This window comes from Engystomops pustulosus, chromosome 1, assembly GCF_040894005.1.
Source record: "Engystomops pustulosus chromosome 1, aEngPut4.maternal, whole genome shotgun sequence".
NCBI classification, from domain to species: domain Eukaryota; kingdom Metazoa; phylum Chordata; class Amphibia; order Anura; family Leptodactylidae; genus Engystomops; species Engystomops pustulosus.
Genome location: NC_092411.1, coordinates 229679893 through 229702663, shown reverse-complemented (window position 1 = coordinate 229702663; position 22771 = coordinate 229679893). Strand labels below are relative to the sequence as shown.

General features: G+C 39.1%; 1 protein-coding gene across 2 annotated transcripts in view; it reads right to left on the bottom strand.

The window, feature by feature from the left end:
• The window catches only part of FSTL5 (follistatin like 5), a 335086-nt gene that overhangs the window by 46231 nt on the left and 266084 nt on the right, over positions 1–22771 (bottom strand). For both annotated transcript variants that reach the window (XM_072120407.1, XM_072120416.1), the window contains exon 10: positions 15733–15867. In XM_072120407.1, coding sequence (XP_071976508.1) covers positions 15733–15867 — 135 coding nt within the window. The remainder of the gene's footprint in view (positions 1–15732; positions 15868–22771) is intronic.

Genomic DNA, 22771 nt, shown 5'->3' with positions numbered 1-22771 from the left:
TGTAGACCATGAAGGTTGAGTACATTAATCTTTGTTTCCTTTTCAATAATTGTGCATTCTTATTCCAGGTCTTTTTTCAGCTATCCGCAGTTGGTCCTTAATTTCTACTGATAATTAAATTTTAATCTTTTAGAGATAGTCTTATCATGGCTAGTTTATGGTAAAATGAGATTTTTTTCATTTTTTTAATATAACTTTTTATTTAACATTTTACATTATAAGGGAATGCCATACATTCAGCTACTGAATGAAACACACTTCACCAAAATATACAATATTGTAAATAAAATAGCAAATTATGCAAAGTATGAATTCAGTCCCTAGTACAATATGAAATTCTTTCTCTATAATGGGTATGGCCCCATCAGCTAGCTATCCATCATAAGATGTTTCCTGTGTATTGAGATACCTTTTAATAATCTATCAGTGGCAGGATTGCATTCTAATTACTGATAGATTTCACCTGGTGTCATGCCTTTTTTCCATGCCATTTCTCATTATAAAACATAACTTCATTTAAGGAAATCTATGGTTTGATTTCTTAGTCATTGAGGATTGGAAAGCTTATATAATAGTTGCAATATTATGATGATCAGTGAGTAATAATGACGAATTTTAATGTGCTTGTCCTCAGGATGTAGAACATTACTTGGCAGAAAGCTCTAAAGACATAATTGTACAAGAGCTGCTACGGTATTTTGTATTAAGCTTCAGCAAATGTTTCTTGGATCATTTTAAAACATGACATATGGCAAATAGCAATAAATTATGCTCTTAAATATAAAATTAAAAACATACCAAAAATAAAATAACATTATTAGGCTTTAGATAATCTTTATTCACAGCATTTCCAGATTTCCCTTTGAAAAAGAAGTTTTGAGTAACTTGGACATCATGAAGACATGGGGGCACATTTACTTACCCGCCCCTGGCGCATTCCCCGATGTACACTGCGAATGTATAATGCCCTGTGCTGCGATTCACTAACATTGTGCGCCCAATATCCTGCATGTGTCGCTTCCCCCTCTCAGGTCCGCCGGAGTTCACCATCTTCTTCCTGGTGCATGTAAGTGCTTGTTCTTGTGACACAATTTAAATCTTAAATCCCGCGCTCAGTCCTAGTCAGTCGGATCGTCCGACGGCCCACACCCTGACTTATGCCGAAAGAAAGCCGGCGCTGCTGCGCCAGAATCTGATCGTTTGCAGCACAATCTCCTTTTAACTACCTGTCCCAGCGGTGCAAATCCACAAAACGTCAGGAAGTCCCACGGAAATGCAATCGGCGGAATTCATTATGACCAGTAGCATTGCAGTATTCTATTCACACCTCTTTGAAGACTTTCTGTCCTTTTTTGATATAAGACTGTGGTTGGAAAATAAACTGGGAGAAGATTTTTACATACACTAAGAGACTGACGTGTGTCTTGGTTTATGTTCTGGTACCGGGACAACCATGAAAGGGTTAATTTGAAAGTCACTGTACAACATGAAGGGCGGTTAAGCCCTAGATAAAAATCTCTAACATTAATTGGCGTTGACTGGGTTGGGCATACTTTTATGGACATCTGACTATTGAGATGACCTCCGCAGGCGGCCAGTGACCAGAACTGACAATGAGCGCTCGGGGTAAGTCTACTTTACTTGTCTGCCTTGGCTGTCACTTCTGTTTCACTGGCTGAGAAGGACTGGGTAAGGTCATCTCCTTGCGTGACAATATGCACTTTGCCTTAAATGTCCATATGTAACAGTATGCACACTATAATGTGGCAAAGGACCACTTGTACGGTGACTCACAGTGACTGGACAGTGATGGATGGTCAGACAGTCTGTGATGTTAGCTGAAGCTGTGAGATGGGAAGTAGTAAACCTCAGATGTCTGCAATGCGAGAGTGGGAGATATTCTGTTGTGATTTTCATAGTGTCTATAGTACTGTTTAACTGGTGCCAATAGGGTTGCCCATAGAGGTATAGAGCTCAATTTGTGCACATGCAGTGGAGACCCGCCCTGGCTAGGTGTGCATCCAGCTCTTTTCAGGGAGTCTGAAAGGCCTTGTGGGACTGTAAGAACTAGTAATGACTTGGTAAAGAGTCAGTAAGAGAGTTGACTTGGTGTAGAGTCAGTGAAAGAGTAGTGACAGGTAAGAGTGGACTTGGTGTAGAGTCCTCTGTGGAAGTCTGGTATCTAGCTTCTTTGGGGGTCAGTAAATTGAGGTGTTGGCATTCACTGTGTCTGTGGGGACAAGTTTGGTTGTGTTGCAGTTGTAGGCATTTATGATAGTAAATTGGAATTGAGAGAAGTGCATTGCAGACAAGGAGGGAGATTGTTTTTCACATGAAGGGAAAAGATGCACAGAGAGAGAAGGTTGTTGAGTTAAGTAGGACTGAAGGAAAAGTGCAAGTTGATATGATGGAACAGAAGCGCTGGTAGTTTTGCGGTGAAATGAAAAGTAGTAGTGAATGTTTGAAGGTTTTGGGATGTGTTAGAGGATCTGATGATTATACAAGTGAGAAAACTTGATCAGATTTACAAACAGACACTTAGAGCCTCTGACTTTGATGGACTGACCAGGACAGAATCACAGGGATCCTTCAGAGTGCCCATTGAGAAGGAGACAGGCGATAAGGCACATTTTAAAGTTTTTGATGTGGAGAGAATTTGAGAAAAAGAGATTTTATTATATTTTTACTCGGGAGGGAAAGATGGCTTCTGGAATGCAGACTCCACCCCTGTATCTGGTGGTTAGAGAAGATGACACGCCCTACCATCCTTCAGTGGCGGCCATCTTAAGACAGTTATATTCCCTTTAAGTCCCTGAAAGTTATTTGCCTATGACTCTACTCTGTTGGCAGCCATAAAGAGGATAGCAGCTGAGCACCCTTCTAGGCAGATGTTTGAAACAAACGCCGGCTTTAAGGTGATATTTCACCATTTCAAGCTTCTGCTAAGGATTTTGGAGTGTGGGACGTTGTTTCTTTGGGTATGGTGTAATTAAAACAAAACAATTAAGACAATTAGAGAAAAATTACATAAAAAGTGTTGCAATGTCTCTGGTACCTTCTTTCTTGAGTTTGTAGAGTTAACTAGGGTCAGATTGTGGGGGCAGCTATGCCGCTGGGCTCTGCCTGAGCTGTGTTATCTGTGTCTGTCTTATCTGGCCTTGAAGCGCAAAGAAAACGATCTCTATTGTGCTTCGGACAGAGCTGACAGCCTAAAAAAAAAAAAACACCCACACTGGCAGGAGTCCCCGGGAGTGACATATTATTCACGGTTATTGATTTGGCAAATTTTCTCCTCTCTGTTCCCCTACATGAGATTGACAGTACCTATTTGTCTTTACCAGTTCAGTATTCCAGCATGCCTGGTGCAGATTCCTGCAAGGGGGGTAAAACTCACCAAGAGTAGACTGGCAGATTAGCCCCTTACTGAATATTCTCTTGTTTTTGTGCCTCCATTTATGCAGGTTTGCTGGAATGCATTTATCGACGTTATGTGTTTTCTGTTCCAGAAGGGTTGCAAAGTTTCCAGAGACAAACTCCAGTGCTGCTAGGAGAAGGTGGTCTTCCTAGGCCACTGCTTTTCAACCACAGGCAGACACCTGACAGAGGAAAGAAAGCTGGCAGTCTAGAATATACCTCTGCCCTGAGGCCCTAAGCCTCTTCACATGTTTCTAGGACTGGCCAGCTACTGCAGGCATGGGATAAGGTCTGCTGCCTCCAGCCTGATGTTGCCCCTTGATGACTGCATTGCCTCTTCCCCTTTTGTCCTTAGTCAGGAGGAATTGATGCATTCCATAGCCTTAAGCTGGCAAATCCTGTCTGCCCCGGCCCTAGGCACATCCTATTCGATAAGACCTTTTATTTTATTTTTATTTTGCACTGAGTATCTAGGCCCACACCACAGGTGTCTAGTCCAGAAACGTGGTGGCTTCCCCAGTGGCCCACTATTGGGCCCGGGCATTACTACCCCTGTCACTAGACTAGTGAAAACCTGTATAGTCTGTGCCCGCCACAACCCGGGTAAGGTGGTAAAGACCTCACAGATGGTGACACCCAAGCTGCTGTATCCCTTCCAGAGACTGCATATGGATTTTATCCAGCTACCAAAAAGTGGCACATAGGAATACATGCTTGTGTGCATTGATCTCTTTCCAGGGTGGCCAGAAGCTATTCCCATGACCATGGCTACTGCCAGATCTGCAGCCAAGAAGTTGGGGAGTGAGATTTTTCTGCAGGTTTGGACTTCCAGATACCATAGAGTCCGGTCGCAGAACCCACTTCACTGGACAGGTAAAGACCTGAAACCTTGTCCCTCCTGGGTGTAGAGCAGGACCTACACACCCTTTACCCTTCCCAAGCTAGTGGTGGCGCAGAGATTAAACGGCACTCTTAAGTTAGAGATCCAGGAGGCCATGGAAGAAACAGGGAAACCATGACCCGAGTGCCTTCCTGTTGCCCACCATTCAGTTAGGACCACCCTTAACAGAAAGATGGGATTGTCCCCCTTTGAAGTACTTTTAGGCTGTGCACCCAGACTAGGCCCCTACTTCCCACAGACCCTATAACTAATGGCAGAAAACCAGGTGGAGCATGCCACACGGTTGAACCAGGCCTTTGAAAAGGTCTGCAAAAGTGTTTCTGATTCCTTTTTCAGATTCATACAGAGACTTCAGGATGCATAACCTGAAGCCCGGAGTCTGGAGCCTCGCTACGATGCTCCTTTCCAAGTCCTGCTGATCAGTGCCACGTCTGTGAAGATAGAGGGAAGCCAGCATGCTTCCACGCTTTCTATTGCAAACTTACTTATTCTTCTTGCTACCTGGTCTCTTCTGACTAACTGTATGCTCAGGGACACCCCAACCATGACTATTACTGTAGCTATAGGGGTGACCACAATGCCCCCAGGGTAGGAGACTTTACCTACGGATGGTGCAACAAGACAATGACCTTCTTTAACATTGACAGCACAGGTAACCCTGTATTAGTAGTGTCTGATGTGTACTGGATTTGTGGGGATAGGAGAGTCAGGTCAAGCCTGTCTAGAGGCTGGGAAGGTGAGTGTACAGTGATAAAATTTGTGTATTCCTTCCTCATGATCCCCAGGGATAAGTTTGATCAGACACATAAAGAAAAGGTAGAGAATCCCAAAGGATTCTGAAGGTCTAAGAGAGAAGCACCTAGATGACAACATTTATACAGATACAGTGGGAGCACCAAGGGGGGGGGGGTTCCAGATGAGTACAAGTCCCACAATCAGATATGGGCAGGTCTAGAGTCCATAATTCTCCAGATATCTATGAGCAAAGATGTTGATTGGGTTAACTGTTTTTATTGTAATCAACAGAGATTTGTGAATTATATCCGAGATGCTTTCCAAAACCGCATGACTTTGGACATGATCCTTGCTGGGAAGGGAGGAGTCTGTAAGATGCTGGGAGTGGCTTGTTGCATGAACATCCCAGATGACATCACCCCCTACGGATCCATTACCCATGCACTTGAAAAGATTGAAGGACTGTCCAGGGAACTCAAGAAAAACTCTGGGGTGGACACTTTGTCCTTCACTTTGTGGTTGGGGGATTGGAAGGGTTTCCTTTAAGTGTGGGGTGATATTGGGGATTGTGATTTTGCTCTTGTCTCTTATTGAGTGTTGTGTGGTCCCCCTCATCAAGTCCACCATGTCGCAGATGGCTGTCCAGGCAGTAAAAACCACAAGAGGAGAAGTGCCCGGAGCGGAGGATGATGCTGCCTGTTGGAGAACCAGCCTGTTTACAAACCTATGAACTATAGAAACTCAGTGATGTGATTTGAGTATGCAGACCTGTAACCTCTGAGTGACTGGCCTCCGGGGAATCTGGTGAAGAGTTAACAAGTCAAGGAGGTAAGGGCTTAGCCTACCTGTGGGTAGCTGGAGCTTGATGAGGTCGCCCAGGATGGAGTTACAGGCCATCAAAGCTCAAAAGGGGGGAATTGTTATGGAGATCGCACTGGTTTCAGACGACATCTTGACTACTGCCCGCCATTTTAAGTATTAGCCAGGGGTCACGCTGGGGGTCAAGCACTGTCCAGTTAATGTCATGATTCAAACTTCATTATTTTGTAACCTGCCTGAAAGGGTTTCTCCTTGACACTTGTTATAGATGATTGTTCTCCTTCTTATCTTGTTCTCTAGCATTGCTTATCCTTTGTTTTGGTTAGTAAGAAGCTTCTGGAGACATTCTCTATACATTCTGTAGATAAACATGTCTGTGAACAAGGCCTATTAACTTTTTCCCAGAATGTGCTGGTGTATTCATTATGGCCAATAGCATTGCAGTATTCTATTCATGCCTCTTTGTCCTTTTATTGAAATACGACTGTGGTTGGTAAATAAACTGGGAGAAGATTTTTACATGCACTAAGAGACTGACATGTGTCTTGGTTTATGTTCAAGTTCCGGTACCGGGACAACCACGAAAGAATTAATTTGAAAGTCACTGTACAACATGAAGGGCGGTTAAGCCCTAGATAAAAATCTCTAACAGTAAATAAGCCCCATAGTGCTTTGGGCATGTTCAACGTTTTAAACTAAAGTCTTATTACTGCCAAACTTTAACAGTAAAAAACTAAATATATTAACATGTTAGTGAGACCCAGCTTTTGCATTTATTTGTAACTAGAATATTTGTTAACCAGAAATGTTACTTAAAATACTTTGGATAAAGATTAAAGGAGTTACTTTCAATAAATATCTTCCATTAGACATATCTCTGCATGTATCTGTGTCTTTGTCTCCTTTCATAGCTTCATTCTTTCCCTTTTCTCACCATGGTGCTATCAGCAAAAATATACAACTTCCTGTCTCTTACATCTCCAGCCAGTCCTCTTGGCAGCACTGTACCTTTTTCTCTCTATCTCACTGACAGACACAGGAAGATGGGAGGGCACGGAGCAGGATGAGTCATAACAGGATGAGCTCAGACATGTAAATAAAGAATCATGCAAGTCTGCAGACAGACACATAATAAGCAACCTCTAAACATACATTTCCCTATGTCAAATCGATGAATTGAATGACTAAATATTGTAATGAAAGATAAAGTAAAGTTCTAATGTGGGCACACTCAAGTAAATATTTGAAAACATGAAAAAACATTATTAACACTTATAAAAGCAAAATAATATGTTGCTTCTTGGAAACTGCTATTGACAGATTCTATTCAGTATGACTAATACTCTATTTACAGCAGCTGTGGAAAAAAGAGTCCCCGATTTTTAAGGGGAGTGTAAGTTCCAGACACGAGACCTACGATTTTTAGCAGTTATGGAAAACCCTATGTATATGCCAAAATATCTGAGATAAGAAAACTACCTTTAACACGCTACAGCTGTCCACACATGTAAGTAAATGGGGGGGGGGCAGCAAACCAAAATGGAGATTTGTATTTTGGAATAATTAACTTTGCATTCAGCAGATTTAAATCTGTGGGCATACAATCACTAGTTTACACAAAATTGAGAATTTGTAATTTGCTGATGTTTTCAATATATTTTTCATATTTATTTAAGTTCAAATTTTATAATGCATGGCTCTAAACTCCTGGCAGCTTCATGTACACTTTTTTTGTTATTGAATCATGTAAAAAAGTACGTGTCAAGGTCCTAAGCTCCCTGCAATTGTGGCAGCAGGAAGCTAACATACTAGTGTTTTATATCAGACATCCTTACTTGGTTCACTTTGTGACAGTGACTTTTAACGTTTGAAGTTAATTGCATGATCTTTAACATGGAAAAGCCAAAATATTGGTGTTATGCCTTCTCTATATATTGCAGTTTAAAAACTTACGGAACAATGATAAAAGCAATATGATGGATCTCAGAGGATTAAACTTTAATGATAAAGTTTGAAAAAGAAACATTTTCAGTTTTTCCCATTTTACAGTTGACTTGACTTAATACAAAAAAAGAAAAAAATAGCAATCTGAAAAAATTTTGAATGACAGAGGTGAGAGATTGAAAAATTAGCAGAGCTGAAATAATGTAATAGGAAAGATGGCGTTTGTCTAGAAAGCAGTTCTGAACATTCCAAGAGTCAATAACGGGGAAAAAAGAAAATGAAGAGGTATAGGTGAAATGAGTTGGCAAAAGAGCCACAGACCATAAAACAACAGCAAAGGACTAAAGAGAGATTTTCATCACATCACATGCAACCACTATAAATACTGGAAAATGGGTTCCAGTTAACAGAGCCTTGCAGGTCATTGTGTCCCAGATGAATTATTAAAAGTTATCGGTTCAAAACTGTCATTGGATTTTTACATCACAGAAATTTGATTTAACACATTTTTCTTTTCTTCAGTAAAGTTTTTTGGTTAAGTGTCATTGTGAATTAGAATTGAAATACAAAATAAGTAGAACATAAATGAATATAATGTTACAGATCCACAATTCCTCCACTTAAAGATTAAGGGTTCTCGTATGTTGGGGCTGGTACTATATCTTTATGAATCTGCAATTTTCCGGTTTGAACCTGTGATAAAAATGCTACATGTTCCATCACACTCATCCATCACTTTTTATTATAGGCCAGTGTGAAGCAGCTTATGAAAATCACATAATGTCTAAGGAGTCTTGTCTAATGTTTATAGAAAAGCTGAACAAAAATCAGCAAATTTTTACCCAGAGTAATAAATATTAGAATTTTAAAGCTCTATACTACACACGTACTTTAGTATCACTTAAGTTATTTTATATTTATAGAGAAAAATACATTTCATTTAATATTTGTATACAAATTTTAATAAAATAATTTAGAAGGAGATTTTTTTCACTTAGTATTTCTTTCTTTAATTAACAATCTCATCCATGATAAACTTATGGGCTTTGGTTAGATCCCAGATGTGACAAAAACGTATTGGCATTGGACAATCCCAGTTCAGTTGTTATTCACACCAGTATTGGTTTACAATCCTTCATCCTGGTGGTAGATGTCCTTTAAAGATTCCATGTATGTGATTCCGTGTCTATTCAGTAGCTAGAATGTAGAGGAGTTTGTTTTATTTTTACAATTTTACATTGAGATAATATAAGTTTATACTTGCCTTGGTCCAGTGCTTTGTGGGCCTGTGCAGCCGCGCAGTGAGACCGTCGTATTACACCGCTGGTAATTATATTAACTACATAATTATAATATTAATAATAGTCCATGTTTTGTCTACAAAAGCTGTCAGTTATGATCTTAATATATCTTGCCCTCCCCCCAGACTACAATATGCCAGCATGGTTAGTTTTCAAAAGGGGATGAGATCAAAAGCTACCGATTATTTTATTAAAAAAGGGGACATGCCAATTGCTGTACCTCTACAGAACTGCATAGTCGTGATGCTAGATAACATAATATTGTGCTGTAGTAATGGAGATTTAGTTTATTGGCTACAAGGTCAAATACAAAATGAACTAGTTGATTCTCATAACTTGATTGCAAATTTTTTATTCTAAAAGAGCTTTTGTCCTTTAGAATTTAATGGAAGCTGTAACAAAAATATCATATTTAAAATGTACTCTTACAATAACGTGTTCTAGCGAATTCTACTTAAAAAACTGGGGCTTCAAAAAGGTTTTGAACAATGACTTTCACATTAAGAGTGAGATCAGATGACAGGTTGTCAGCATGTAGATGAAATCATTAAACCATGAATTATAAGTGCTGTGCAGAAGAGGGAATGCTAATAATTAATAAAAAATGGACAATTTAGAAAATAAGGAAATAAGCAAATTAGGAATATGATTAAAACAGTGTACACAATCTGTTGACTAAAGAAAGTAAGAAGAGAAGAATTTCAGTATTAAGTTGTTTAAATAAAATTGGGCTAATGTATTAAGACTGGAGCATTGTGCTCAAGCCTCATACATTGGCACAACCAGAACTCATTATGCCAGAAATTACTTAGAGGTTCTGATGTACCGTAGCTCTTTTTTCCATGGCATGAGTCTGGAATTGAAGCTTTTTTTTATGCCTGATGGGGCGCATCACATTAGGACTGGAGCATTGTATGCCAGTCTTAATCACTGGTGTACCTGAATAACAACATGAAGGAAATATTATGAGGTTTGGACTTCTTTGTTAATCTGGTGCAGAAATACAGGGATTTCGATAATCTTGACACACCAGGATCACTTAGAATAAAGAGTTATAAAAAGCAGCTCGGAGTGTGCAGACAAGATGTGCAGGGATCTGGCCTGCTAATTTTTCATGCCCCATTTGTGACGTCACCTCCCTCTCCCAGCACGAGAGAGGAGGGTGCGAAAGGGAGGGGTGGGGGCATAATTGGCATCACAGAATGTCATACATTAGTTTCTTTTTTAGATGATCCCAGCGTGTGAAGATTAGGGATCAAGATCAAGAGGAGTGTACATGAGTACATCTCTGCCCCCCTCTGAATGTAAAATTCAGGCACTCGGGTATCTTGAGATTGTTTTCTCGAGACATATTGCATTTCATGTTAGTTGTAAAATTTAACTGATAAGTTTTGCATTTCATTCTGAAAAAAATGAAAATTTGGCAAAATTTCGGAAAAATTCTTTATTTTCAAAGTTTGAAATGTTCTGCTTTCCAGTCAGATAGTTAATATACCATAAAAGCTAGATAACTAACATTGCCAGAATGTCTTTTTTATGTTGGAATAGTATTTTATGCGTCCACTACTTTTTCGAGGATGTTATGAGGCTTAGAACTTTAGGTGCGATTTGTCTCATTTTTATGAAAATCGCCAAAACCCAATATAGAAACTACATCCCTCAATGTATGTAAAATAACTTCTATTTAGTCTATAAACCCTTTCAGTGTTTCACATGGGTTAAAACAAAATTTTGAAATTTTGAAATTTTTGGGGAAAATACATTTATTTAGGCCAAAAATGACACTTTCATAATAAATAAAATGGTGAAATTCTCTGCAAAGTTTGATGCTCAATTTCTCATGAGTGTACCGATACCCTATATGTGGTGGTAAACTGCTGTATGGGCGTACGGCCGGGTATAGAATGAAAGCAGTGCCTTTCAGAGCAGATTTGTGTTGTCACAATGTACAAGCTATAAAATTTACATTTTTTTGGTAATGCAAACATATAAGGGATTATTATTTGTGGAGTGAGATACAATGTACAAATAATTAATTTGGGGGTCTATAGCACATTTATAACATTTTATTACCGTATATTCTCAAGTATAAGCTGAATCGAGTACTAACTGAGGTACCTAATTTTTAAACAAAAATCTAGGAAAACCTATTGACTCGAGTATAAACCGAGGGTGGTAAATGCATTGGTCACAGCCCCTCCCCAGTATATAACCTACCAGCCCCTGTAGTATATAGCCTGCCAGCCCCTGTAGTATATAGCCTGCCAGCCCCTGAAGTATATAGCCAGCCGGCCCCCTGTAATATGATAGCCAGCAAGTCCCCATGTAGTATTATAGCCAGCCCCCCTGTAGTAAAAAAACCCCACTGTACACACCTTTCCGATGTCCCCCCCCCCTCCGTAGGTCCTTTTCTTGCTTCGGATCCTCTTTGGGTCCTTCAGGTCCTTCAGTGTTCTTCAGCTCCTCTTCCTCTTTTTCCGCTCCTCTTCCAGTCTTCGCGCTCGGCACACATAATGACGCCAGCTGCTTGCCGACATCCTTGTTTGTGAGCCATCGGCATCGCGAGGGGACCCGAAGAGGAGCGACGTGAGGAGGAGCCGAAGAGGAGTGGAAAGAGCCGAAGGGGACACAAAGGATCCGAAGAGGCACTGGAGCAATAGAAGCAAGAAGAGGACCTGTGGGGGGGTATTTTAAAGGTGAGTACTGTGTTAATTTTTTTATAGACTCGAGTATAAGCTGAGTTAGGGTTTTTTGCAGCACATATTTTTTGGCTGAAAAACTCGACTTATACTCGCATATATACGGTAACTATTTCAAGGAGGATACAAACAAAATTATCCATTTTTAATTTGGATTCTTTTCAGTTGTATCATATTAGGGCATGTAACTTATTTGATGACTTTTTAGAACATTTTCAAACCCAAACGTTTTAACTTGCCCTATGGGTCCAGAAAAAAAGCTTCTATTTTTTTTTAAGTAGCATGCAAAAAAAGAAGTTATGGCCTTTAAACCCCCACACACGAAAATTTGCTAAAAATGCCCATCACTAGAGGCTTTTCAGGCATATGTGCATGCAGCTTGCACATAATAGAACAAGCAAAGTCTGACAGAAAAAAGGGGCTTTAGTAAATGTGGCACAATGAGCGGTATGATTTTTTTGAAGACATGCTCTGTGCATGTGCGGTATATATAAACTGTGACATATATTGCCAGTAGTCAATACGATTATGTTGTTTTCTATGGAGATGTAAACTTCTATTGTAATTCGGTCTAAAAAAAACTAAAAAAATGTTTAAATGTATAATGTTGCATAAGATAGCTGTTTAGTACATGGGAACGTTGTAATATACATTTGTATTGAAAGTAAATAATAATTCCTATGGATGTATTTTAGACATCTGATTTAAAAGGATTTACCATCTACTATATGTCAACCGTTTTTACAATTCTTTACCTCTGTCAAAATACTGTATTAACACAAAGCAAGGGCTTAGTGCAGTGATCTTTCAATCAATCTTCCTTATGGCTTTTAACTTTTGGGTCAGTTACAGAATCAAGATTCCAAATTTTTCCCCCTAAAGAATTTTGTTATAAAATGAAAAATCTACAATATGCTATATTTTTCAAAGAAGTTTTGTGGAAAAAAAACTGTAACAATACTAATTCCGCATAAATACTTCTGGCCATTCTAAATGTGTAGGTGTTTGCATATAAAACCGGTGTGATTGATTACACACTTCCACTCTAATTTCATGAAAGCTCTTTAAAAAGATGTACTATATTTCAGAGATTTTCTTTGCATACATTAGTGTCTCAGGAAGCCATAATGTAGAAATAATTTTGTTTACACATAGTGCTCAGGCACAGACATAAAATTAGATATCTGTGTATATTATGTTTTGGGAAATTAACCAAAAAGGCATTGTTAAGTGCTTAGATGACAGGTTTATTTTTTAAATGTAAAAGAAAAACTGTGAAACGGTAATAGCTTCCAGTAAAATATTGGCCTTAAATTTTTGATTGGACAAAATGCTGATGTGGTTAATATTATAAAGAAATCAGTACGAAATAAAAAGAAAATGTAAGTTTAAATGAAATGAATATTAATATGTTATGTGTAGAGAGGAGTGGACCTGATAGTCGGGTTCAGTGTTCTTCCGCCTGACACACACATATTGCCAGATTGGTGCATGAAAAGCCAATCTGGTAAATCGATGCCCCTAAAAACTAGCCATGGCTATGATTGGCCAGGGAGTGTACAACAGTGATTTTAAGGTATCACATTTTGATCTTTAGGGTGGCATGGTGGCTGAGTGAGTCCTAGGTGCGATTCCCATCCAGGTCAACATCTGCAAAGAGTTTGTAAGTTCTCTCTGTGCATTCTACGGGTACACAGGTTTCCTATCACATTCCAAAACATACTGTAAGGTTGTTTAGATTGTGAGCCCCATGGGGACAGGAACCAATTTGACATGCTTTGACCAGCGCTGTGTAATCTGTGTGTGCTATATAAATTAAAAATTATTATTATTCTTTGTGATTCACAAGGTTCATAATGAACAGCTACATCAGGTTTATCAACAGCAAAGGATAGGGGGATGAAAATATATATCAATGGTGGCGAACCTATGGCACAAGTGCCATAGGTGGCACTCAGAGCCCTCTTTTTGGGCACCCAAGCGATCAACATAGCACAGAGTTTGCCAGACAGGACTTATCCTGAAAAAATCATAATGCAGTCTCAGACAACTCCAAAAAAGCTGCTCTCAGTGCTATTTTAAAGCAACACATTCTTGATTGCTTGTGACTCCAGGAAAAGGTAGAACATGTGGAAAGGGACAGATTATCTTTACAGCTCCTCCTGGCCCAACGTTTGCTCCTGTACAGGGGGACCATGCCGAGATGCTTCACCATTAGTTCAAATTTGCCCTTCATTTTTCAACTGTTTTGTTGTCCTCAAGAGGCCAACATGATTGAAAGTTAAGTTAGAACAGGTAGCAATAAATTACTACTTGAATTGCTGTTCTGGTACTTTGCAATAAAAGGTTTTTTTTTTTGTTGTAGTTTGGGTATCCGGTCTCTAAAAGGTTCGCCATCACTGAAATATATGATTATGGTGGGACTTGGATGTTGGGGATATCAACATCTCCTGTGCGATTCAGATAGGTAATCAGTATAGCTAAAACCCTGAAGTGTACAGTAGTTCAGGGAAACTTGTGATCACCAGTTCTCCTGGTTGCAGAGGATCCAACTGACAAATCTCCACTGATCGTGTGAATTATGGATAAGTATTACTAATGGTGCAACCCCTGATAGAGGACATGTTAAACACAGTAAATGGGTCTATGTAATTCTGAATAATAGATTATATAATAAGTGTATTTTGTAGCAATTTAATTCAGGATTTATTAATCCATTAATTCCATAGTCATTTTCTGTTCTGCATTTTTGTTTTGTGCTTCTTTCTCCAAAAGCCAGAATTTTTTTATGTTTCCAATTTCAGAGTTGTATAAAGAGACAAAGACTTGTTTTCTGCTGATCAAACTGTTCATACTATTTGCACCATGTAATAGTCCATGCAATGCAGTGGGAAGTTGGAAAAAAACTCCAAATGAGGTGAAACTGATGAAACAAACACCTTTACACACTTTTCTCATGTTTTGTTTTTTTTACCACTCTCACCATGTGGTTCAAATGACAAATCTACTTCATTCTTTGTAACCGTACTCATGAAGATACCAAATTTATATAGGCTTTAAGGATATATATGCATTTTAAATGTATTTAGAATTTTTCATTTTTATTGATATCATATGTACAACCTTTAAATCAAGTACAAAAATGCTATTATTTGGGACATTTGGTCTTTTTTCTATTACAACGTTTCCTGTATACAATATTTTATTATTTTTAGAAGTGTTTTAAGTTGTGTTACTATTTTTTTTACTATCCTAATAAAGCATTCTATAACAGCCTTGGCCGCCTCAGAAATGCTCAAAGCTGTCATAGCAATGGATTGCTACCCATAATAGGGGGCAACGATCACAGCCAAGATGTCAGACAAGCCACACTTAAAAGGTTTGACTTTTTTTTAGGTCTTTATGGTATTTGAACTTACACTATATGCTGTAATACTACTGTATCACAATAAAGTGCCATATTGGTGCCTCCAGAAGGGTCTATAAAACACATAGAAACATTGGAGGACATTTGTCAGAAGTGTCTGATGTAAAACTGTTCTAATTGCCCATGGCAACCAATCATAGCCCAGCTTTCGTTTAATAAACAACTATGGGAAAATGAAAGCTGAGCGCTGATTGGTTATCATGGGTAACTACAACAGATCTGCTTTCAGACACTTTTGATTCTCTCACAGACAGAAACAGAATGTTGCTCCCTGATGAGGTCGTGGGGAGGCAACAATCTCAACCAAGAGTAGAATTTACATTGTGGTTTATTACTGGATTTTGGTAATAATCATAATAACATTAAAAATGAAGCATCTTTATTAAAAATAACATTTAATTTGTTAGCATAATGTAATATTAACCAGGGAAGTAAACTACACACAATGACAATCCCTTATTTAAAACAAAATAATTGCAATGTATTACATACGTGTCTTTCTGGCTGAGTCTTCAACAAAGAGAGAAGAAATATCTTCGTCTACTCCAGCTGCATTTTTGGCAATGCACGTATATGCACCAGTGTCTTCATAGCGCACATTACTGATGTGCACCTCACTGCCATTTGCTAGGGAATAAAGATAAAAATCTTATAAATGATATTTGTTTGTCCAGTATTTGTATTCTTCTCTTTATGCTTAATATGTAGTTTATACACAATATATGAACAGTTTTCTCTCAATATCATCTAAAATGGCAGCCCGACGGTCTATGCCAGATTTTCTAGCTACTGATGTATTTTAAAGACTATTGTCAACATGTTGCAATGCTTCATGAATTGAATACTAATCACATTTGATTATTTCCTCAAATTATTGTTCAATTCATAATTTTTTTTTTAAATCATGGGAAAAGTTGAAAACAAAATTTCAGTAACGGGACATAACTGCTATGGCTCTGAGTGGCTACTGTGGTCACAGGTCATACAATTGTATACAGATACCAGGAGGACAGTGGAAAAAATATATTCTCACTTATATCTAAAGATTTCGGCATGTACATGAAATCATGTACATTCACTTTTCCACAACAGACATTGTTAGAAATCAAATTATTCATTACAAAGAAGAGCAAAATACTGAAACTCCATAGAGTAGGTGTCATACTGTCCAAGTTTTCTAACATCTGGTATATGACAGGTTTTGAGTTCCATTTGTTACAAAGATTAATATATCTTGGTGTAGGCATCAGTGTGGAAGAGAGAAGCAGCTGAGCAATAAATTAAATGCATACAATTTGCATGACTTTTAAAAGTCTAGTAATTACCTGTCAATCAATATCTAAGGATTTTTTTAACTAAAACCCAAGTTGTTTTAATGAGACAGCAGATCATATAAAATGCAGAAGTTAGAAGATGTTGAGAACTTGAAAATGATATCCTAAGTTTTAAACGCCAGTCTTAAAGTTCCTCCTGCTGGCTCTTCAGCACCTGTATCTACTAAGAGGCTCTGGCTAAGAGGTCTCTACTAAGAGGCCGTAACCTGTGTGTAGCACACAGCCGAGTAGAGTAGAGGAGATGGATGGTGATCACTTCTTACCCCTCCCCTCTCCATAGAAAGTTGAGCAACTGGGGAAGCTGTGATAAATCTACATTAATATGTTTATGTCTATGTTTACACACAATAGACCTTGAACATCCAGAATAACAGAAACGTTTGCTTATCTGTTGCTATTCCCATCTACAAAAGTAGTTTTAATGTGGAGATGTTTATTGGCAAAAGAGTTTATTCTTCTTTCTTTTTTTTCTGTCAACATGGTTTCTAAAATACAGATCCTGTTAAATGTTCATTATTATTAGCTATAGGATTTGATAAGAAAAAAGCAGGTTATGGAAGCAGGAGAAACTATTTTGTATTTTACCTAGTTCCTCTAGGTAGATCAATATCCACAATGTGAACACAGTTACATTGATTTGTAACTGTAAAAGAGTACTAAAAGAAAATAAATAGGAACAAACAGGAGTAAACAAAAAAAAACAGATGTGGACCTCTGTTGAATTAGTTATTTGAAATGAGTGTATTGTCAGGTAATGTTTTACACAGGACAATAACCGCCACACCCCACCCCATGTTGAAATGGCATAGGCCTCTTGATGTATCCATCTGACAGCCACACAACCTAGAAAAACTACGGCAGCTCTGACTTTTTAAAAAGGTTTTTAAAAAGTACAAAGTTATGGGGCAGGAATCCCTCGTGCCTGTCCCACTTCCCTCCTGAGACAACATGAGTCCATGTCCTCAGGAAACCATTCTATTGTCTCCTCCACACTCAATGTCTCCCCCACTAGATCCCCTGATGTTAGCCCTCATCCACAGATCAGTCAAACCAGCTGTCAGTCATCAGGCTACAATTTGATCCTTACAAGTGCCCAGGTGAGAAAAGAGCTGAAAAGACTCAAAGTGGGCAAGGCTACAGGACCAGATGGTATCAGTGCAAGATTAATCAAGACCTGTGGTGATCAGCTTTGTGGTATCATTGCACATATGTTCAACATGAGCCTGGAGTTGGGAAGGGTACCACAACTGTGGAAAACATCTTGTGTGGTACCAGTTCCAAAAACACTTCACCCATCGGACCTCAACAGCTACAGACCAGTGGCATTAACATCCCATTTGATGAAGGTCTTCGAGAGGTTGGTTCTCACACACCTCCGCCCTCTAGTGAGCTCATCTATGGACGCCCTACAGTTTGCTTATCGGCCAGGCATTGGTGTAGATGATGCCATCATCCACCTACTACATCGAACTCTTTCTCACCTGGAGAAACCTGGGAACACTGTGAGAATAATGTTCTTTGATTTCTCCAGTGCTTTCAATACTATACAGCCAGGGCTACTAAGGGACAAACTGGATCTGGCTGGAGTGAACCACCATCTCTCTAGTTGGATCCTAGATTACCTCACAAACCGACCTCAATATGTGAGAGCCCAGGACTGTGTGTCGGATACTGTGATGAGTAGTACAGGTGCACCTCAAGGTACAGTTCTGTCTCCCTTCCTCTTCACATTGTACACAGCAGACTTCAGGTACAATTCATGTAGTTGCTACCTCCAGAAGTTCTCTGATGACTCTGCAATAGTCGGCCTCATTACAGGTGAGAACGACAGGGAGTACAAAGAACTGATCCGGAAATTTGTGGACTGGTGCCAGCGAAACCACCTTAGGATTAATGCTGGGAAGACCAAGGAGATGGTGATGGACTTTCGTAAGCACAGTCCTCCTTCTCAACCGGTGGTTATCAATGGGACAGACATTGAGGCAGTGAAGTCCTATAAGTACTTGGGTGTCCTCCTCAACAATAAACTGGAGTGGGCAGAGAACATAAATGCACTTCACAGGAGGGGTCAGAGCCGGCTACACCTGCTGAGGAGGCTGAGGGCATTCGGAGTGCGGGGGGCTCTTCTTAAGACCTTCTTTAACGCTGTAGTGGCACCAGCCATCTTCTTTGGCATAGTCTGTTGGGGAAGCAGCATCTCAGCTAGGGAGAGGAGCAGACTGGACAAACTGATTAGGAAAGCCAGTTCTGTCCTGGGGGGTCCTCTTGACACAGTGCAGGTGGTAGCTGAGAGGAGGACACTGTGTAAGTTGAAGTCTATTCTGGAGAATAGCTCCCATTCCTTGCATGAGACTGTGGTGGCATTGGGGAGCACATTCAGTGACCGACTGCTTCACCCCAAGTGTGAGAGGGAGCGTTATCGTAAGTCATTCCTCCCCGCTGCCATCAGGCAGTTCAACAAACAAGGCCCAAACAGAAGTAACCTGCGCCCCCCACCTAACCAGTCCATGCAGGTCCCATCCACAGACTAAACATCAAACTGTCTCTTTTTTGTCTTTTTATCCCCCTTTTCTTTTTGTTCATTTATCCCTAATATTATTGTTGTCATATTTTGTACTTTGTACTTCACTCTCTGTACCCTCTCTGCTGCTGTAACACTGTGAATTTCCCCACTGTGGGACTAATAAAGGATTATCTTATCTTATCTTATCTTATACTTGAGACAAATAGATTCCACAGGCAAAGACAATGGGCATCAGTGGTGTTATGATTATATTAGGTGCAGGATGGCTTTGGGGGCCATCCTACCTGGTATTAAATTCATAACCTTGGAGAAGTCATAGCTTCTCAAGGGGAAGTCATTGGGTCAGGGATCTGGTATCATTGGATGCGGACGAATATCTGAATTATAATGATACCAAACCTGACCCATTTGCTATGGTTCCATCCCAAGTTAATTATATCTCTGGACCCAAGGATGCTAGAACCTAATTATTCATATCTATATGATACCCTGATGAAAGAGAATGTTTCTTTGCTTTTATTTCTGTAAATAACAGATATCACTCCGTCTTCCTTATAACTCTTGAACTTTGGACTGTCTATAATGTAAAGAATATGGCTTCAGCATGAATAGTTACACTGATTTTCTATCACTCCTTAAAAATACTATTTATGTGTACAGAAAGTTATTGCACATACCAGCTTTTTATCCATAATTCAATATCATTTAATTAATATTTTGCCAAAGTAATGTTACAGAAAAAGTCAATGTGCACAACAGAAACAACATTCAATAACTTGCTACATGGGCAGTACATTGTAAGGTGTTATTTGTGACATTAAAATTGTCAATTACCGTATATACCGGCGTATAAGACGACTTTTGAAGACTGAAAAATCTTCAGTCTGGTCTGGGGTCGTCTTATACGCCGGTAATGTTTCTTCTCACCTTTTCCGCGATCCACCGAAGCTCCGCTGCTACGCTCCGGCCGCCGGTGACAGCTACGTGGGTGCCGGTGTCGCAGAGAATATGACGTCGGCACGCGGCTGACGTCATATTCTGTGAGCCGCCAGCGCTCAATGAGCTGTCACCGCCGGCCGGAGTGTAGCAGCGGAGCTTCTGTGGATCGCGGGAAAGGTGAGAAGCTGTTTTATTATTAGAGGGGAAGGCTATATAGAGGGGGAGGCGGCAGGATGCAAACTGGGGGGGTGGGCATTCTGCACAATTGGGGGCCGCCAGGTTGTATAACAGCTGGCTATATACTGGGGGTACAGGCTGGCAGTATACTAGGGGGGGGAAGTTTGGCTATATACAGGGGGGCTGGCTGTATACTGTGGGTACAGGCTGGCAATATACAGGGGGAGCTGGCTGTTTCAAAAGGGGTAGTCTTATACGGCGAATATATCTTAAACTCTATATTTTTAACAGGAAAGTAGGGGGGTCGTCTTATACACCAGGTCGTCTTATACGCCGGAATATACGGTATATGTTGCTTAAGAAACATAATTACCATATGTTGTCATTGGCAACAAATATAAATAAATATAAACATTCCTCCCTGAAATCTGTTCATTACAAGTGCAAGCTCTACATATATGTTTTAAGTAGCTTAAAAATCAATAATGTAAGGAAAGACCTTTCGCAGATTATATTTTCAACTGGATTTTATAAACTGAAAGTGGTGTTTGAAATATATTCAGTCTAAGCAACTCTTTAAAAAGGGAGAGATGAGTAAAAAGGATTAAGGACATCAAAGAGTTATAAAGGGAAAAATACAAAAATGAAAACTTTCTTGGCTTGACAGAATAAATGATTGGAACTGGCTAGTTAGAAGAATATGATTCTTATGTATTTAAGTAAAAATGTGATGAATGAAGCCTTGAATAAATACAACGTCTACAGTGTAAATTATCATTCTAACACTTTATTTCAGAGAAAATAGCAGATCTGGGGACAGAAACTGGGTAGTTTACTTATATTACTTAGCAATATTTTTATGGAAATTCATTGTGAAGAAGTCTAATAGCACATTGAGAATTATGATATCTAAATAAAAATAATAGAAACAAACTCTTATTCATTATTATTTATATAAAAAATTATAAAAACACAACATCATAGGGCATGACTTGAGTAGATGACGGATGAGAATATATATATATATATATATATATATATATATATATATATATATATATATATATTAATGTCAGCACAAGCTTATGCCAGTGAAAAATGTGCTAGGTGTACTGACAGTTATGATGGCTCATAATAGATCTTGAATCTGGTACATTCATTTATATACTAGTACATCTAGTCAATTGCCTTGTCTTACTTTATGATAACTATTGGTAAGCCAAGTCAACTTGCAACTTGAAACAGGGTCGTAACTAAGAGAAGCAGGGCTGACTTCTGAATGGGGCCCCTTCCCCCTAAGAAAATTTGCACATACTCCATTCTTTATTGTGTCAGGTCGGATTACACTTAATTTTCTGTAGGTACCATATTATGTCAATGTACCGCCCATTGTCAGGATACATCTAGAGAATTTCCAACATATCCTTACAATGGAGGGTAATGCTGTACTGTATGTGGGATAGAGAAATACATCATCTGTTTCAACTCCTCCTCACTGGTTGGCTGCTGACTAAGTTTGTGGTGTCCATTTTTGAACAGCTACATCACTGGAGAAACACCTCTCCGATAGCCTTTGATGGCCTCTACATACTGCTCCTTCCAGCAGAAAACAGGATTATATAGTGCAGTTTGCTGTGATTTTTTTATCCAGTGTTTCTTTTGTGAGGAGACATATGATCAGAAGTCTATGAAGACGTTTAGCATATATATTTGGAGTATGCTGAATGTATGCCAAAACTAGGTATGAATGTACACTAAGATGGCTTTTATGTAACTATTGCATAAAAATATGAGGGCATGGGATGATCATCTACTTCCCTTGCGTCAGTGAACACATTAAAGCTCACTAAAAACATTAGACTACTGTTTCTACTGAAACTAAATTTGACAGGAATTGCAAACCATCTAATGCATATAGAGTTCCTCATGACACATGGCAAAAATAAATTGTGCATATGAATGTCGATGTGTCTAATTCCTATGTTCCCAGGAAAATAAATCAAAACCGAGGTGGTTGACAATGGCTGCTTTCCATCTCCCGACCAAGAACACATGCATGCTTGGTTACATCAAGAAAACATGTGTACACTGACATCCAAAGAGACAACTGACAAACCTCAATTTAAAAAAAAAATCCATAAAAAAGGGTAAGTCACTGATGATATAAATAATTTATTATGCTTACACATGATTTTGCAAGAAAATACAGCAACAATAGACAAATCTACTATAGTCAGCCAACGCGTTACATACAAGATAGGTTCTGCAAGTTTGTTCTTAAGCTGAATTTGCATGTATGTCAGACAACCATAAAGCATAGTGGTTGACAAAGTCCTGAGAGGACGAAACACGTGTCGGGGAGGTGCTGAGCAGCAGCCCTTCTGTGCACTTTACTGTTACTGGATCTAAGGTATTACCACTATGCTTTATGGTTGTCTGTGTACTCCTTACACTTGTGATGCAATAATACTTTTTATTGTATGTTCAGTTCTATGCACTTTGGCACTTTGCTTACTATATATTTATAATCTTATAGCTCACTGAACGTTTCCTACTG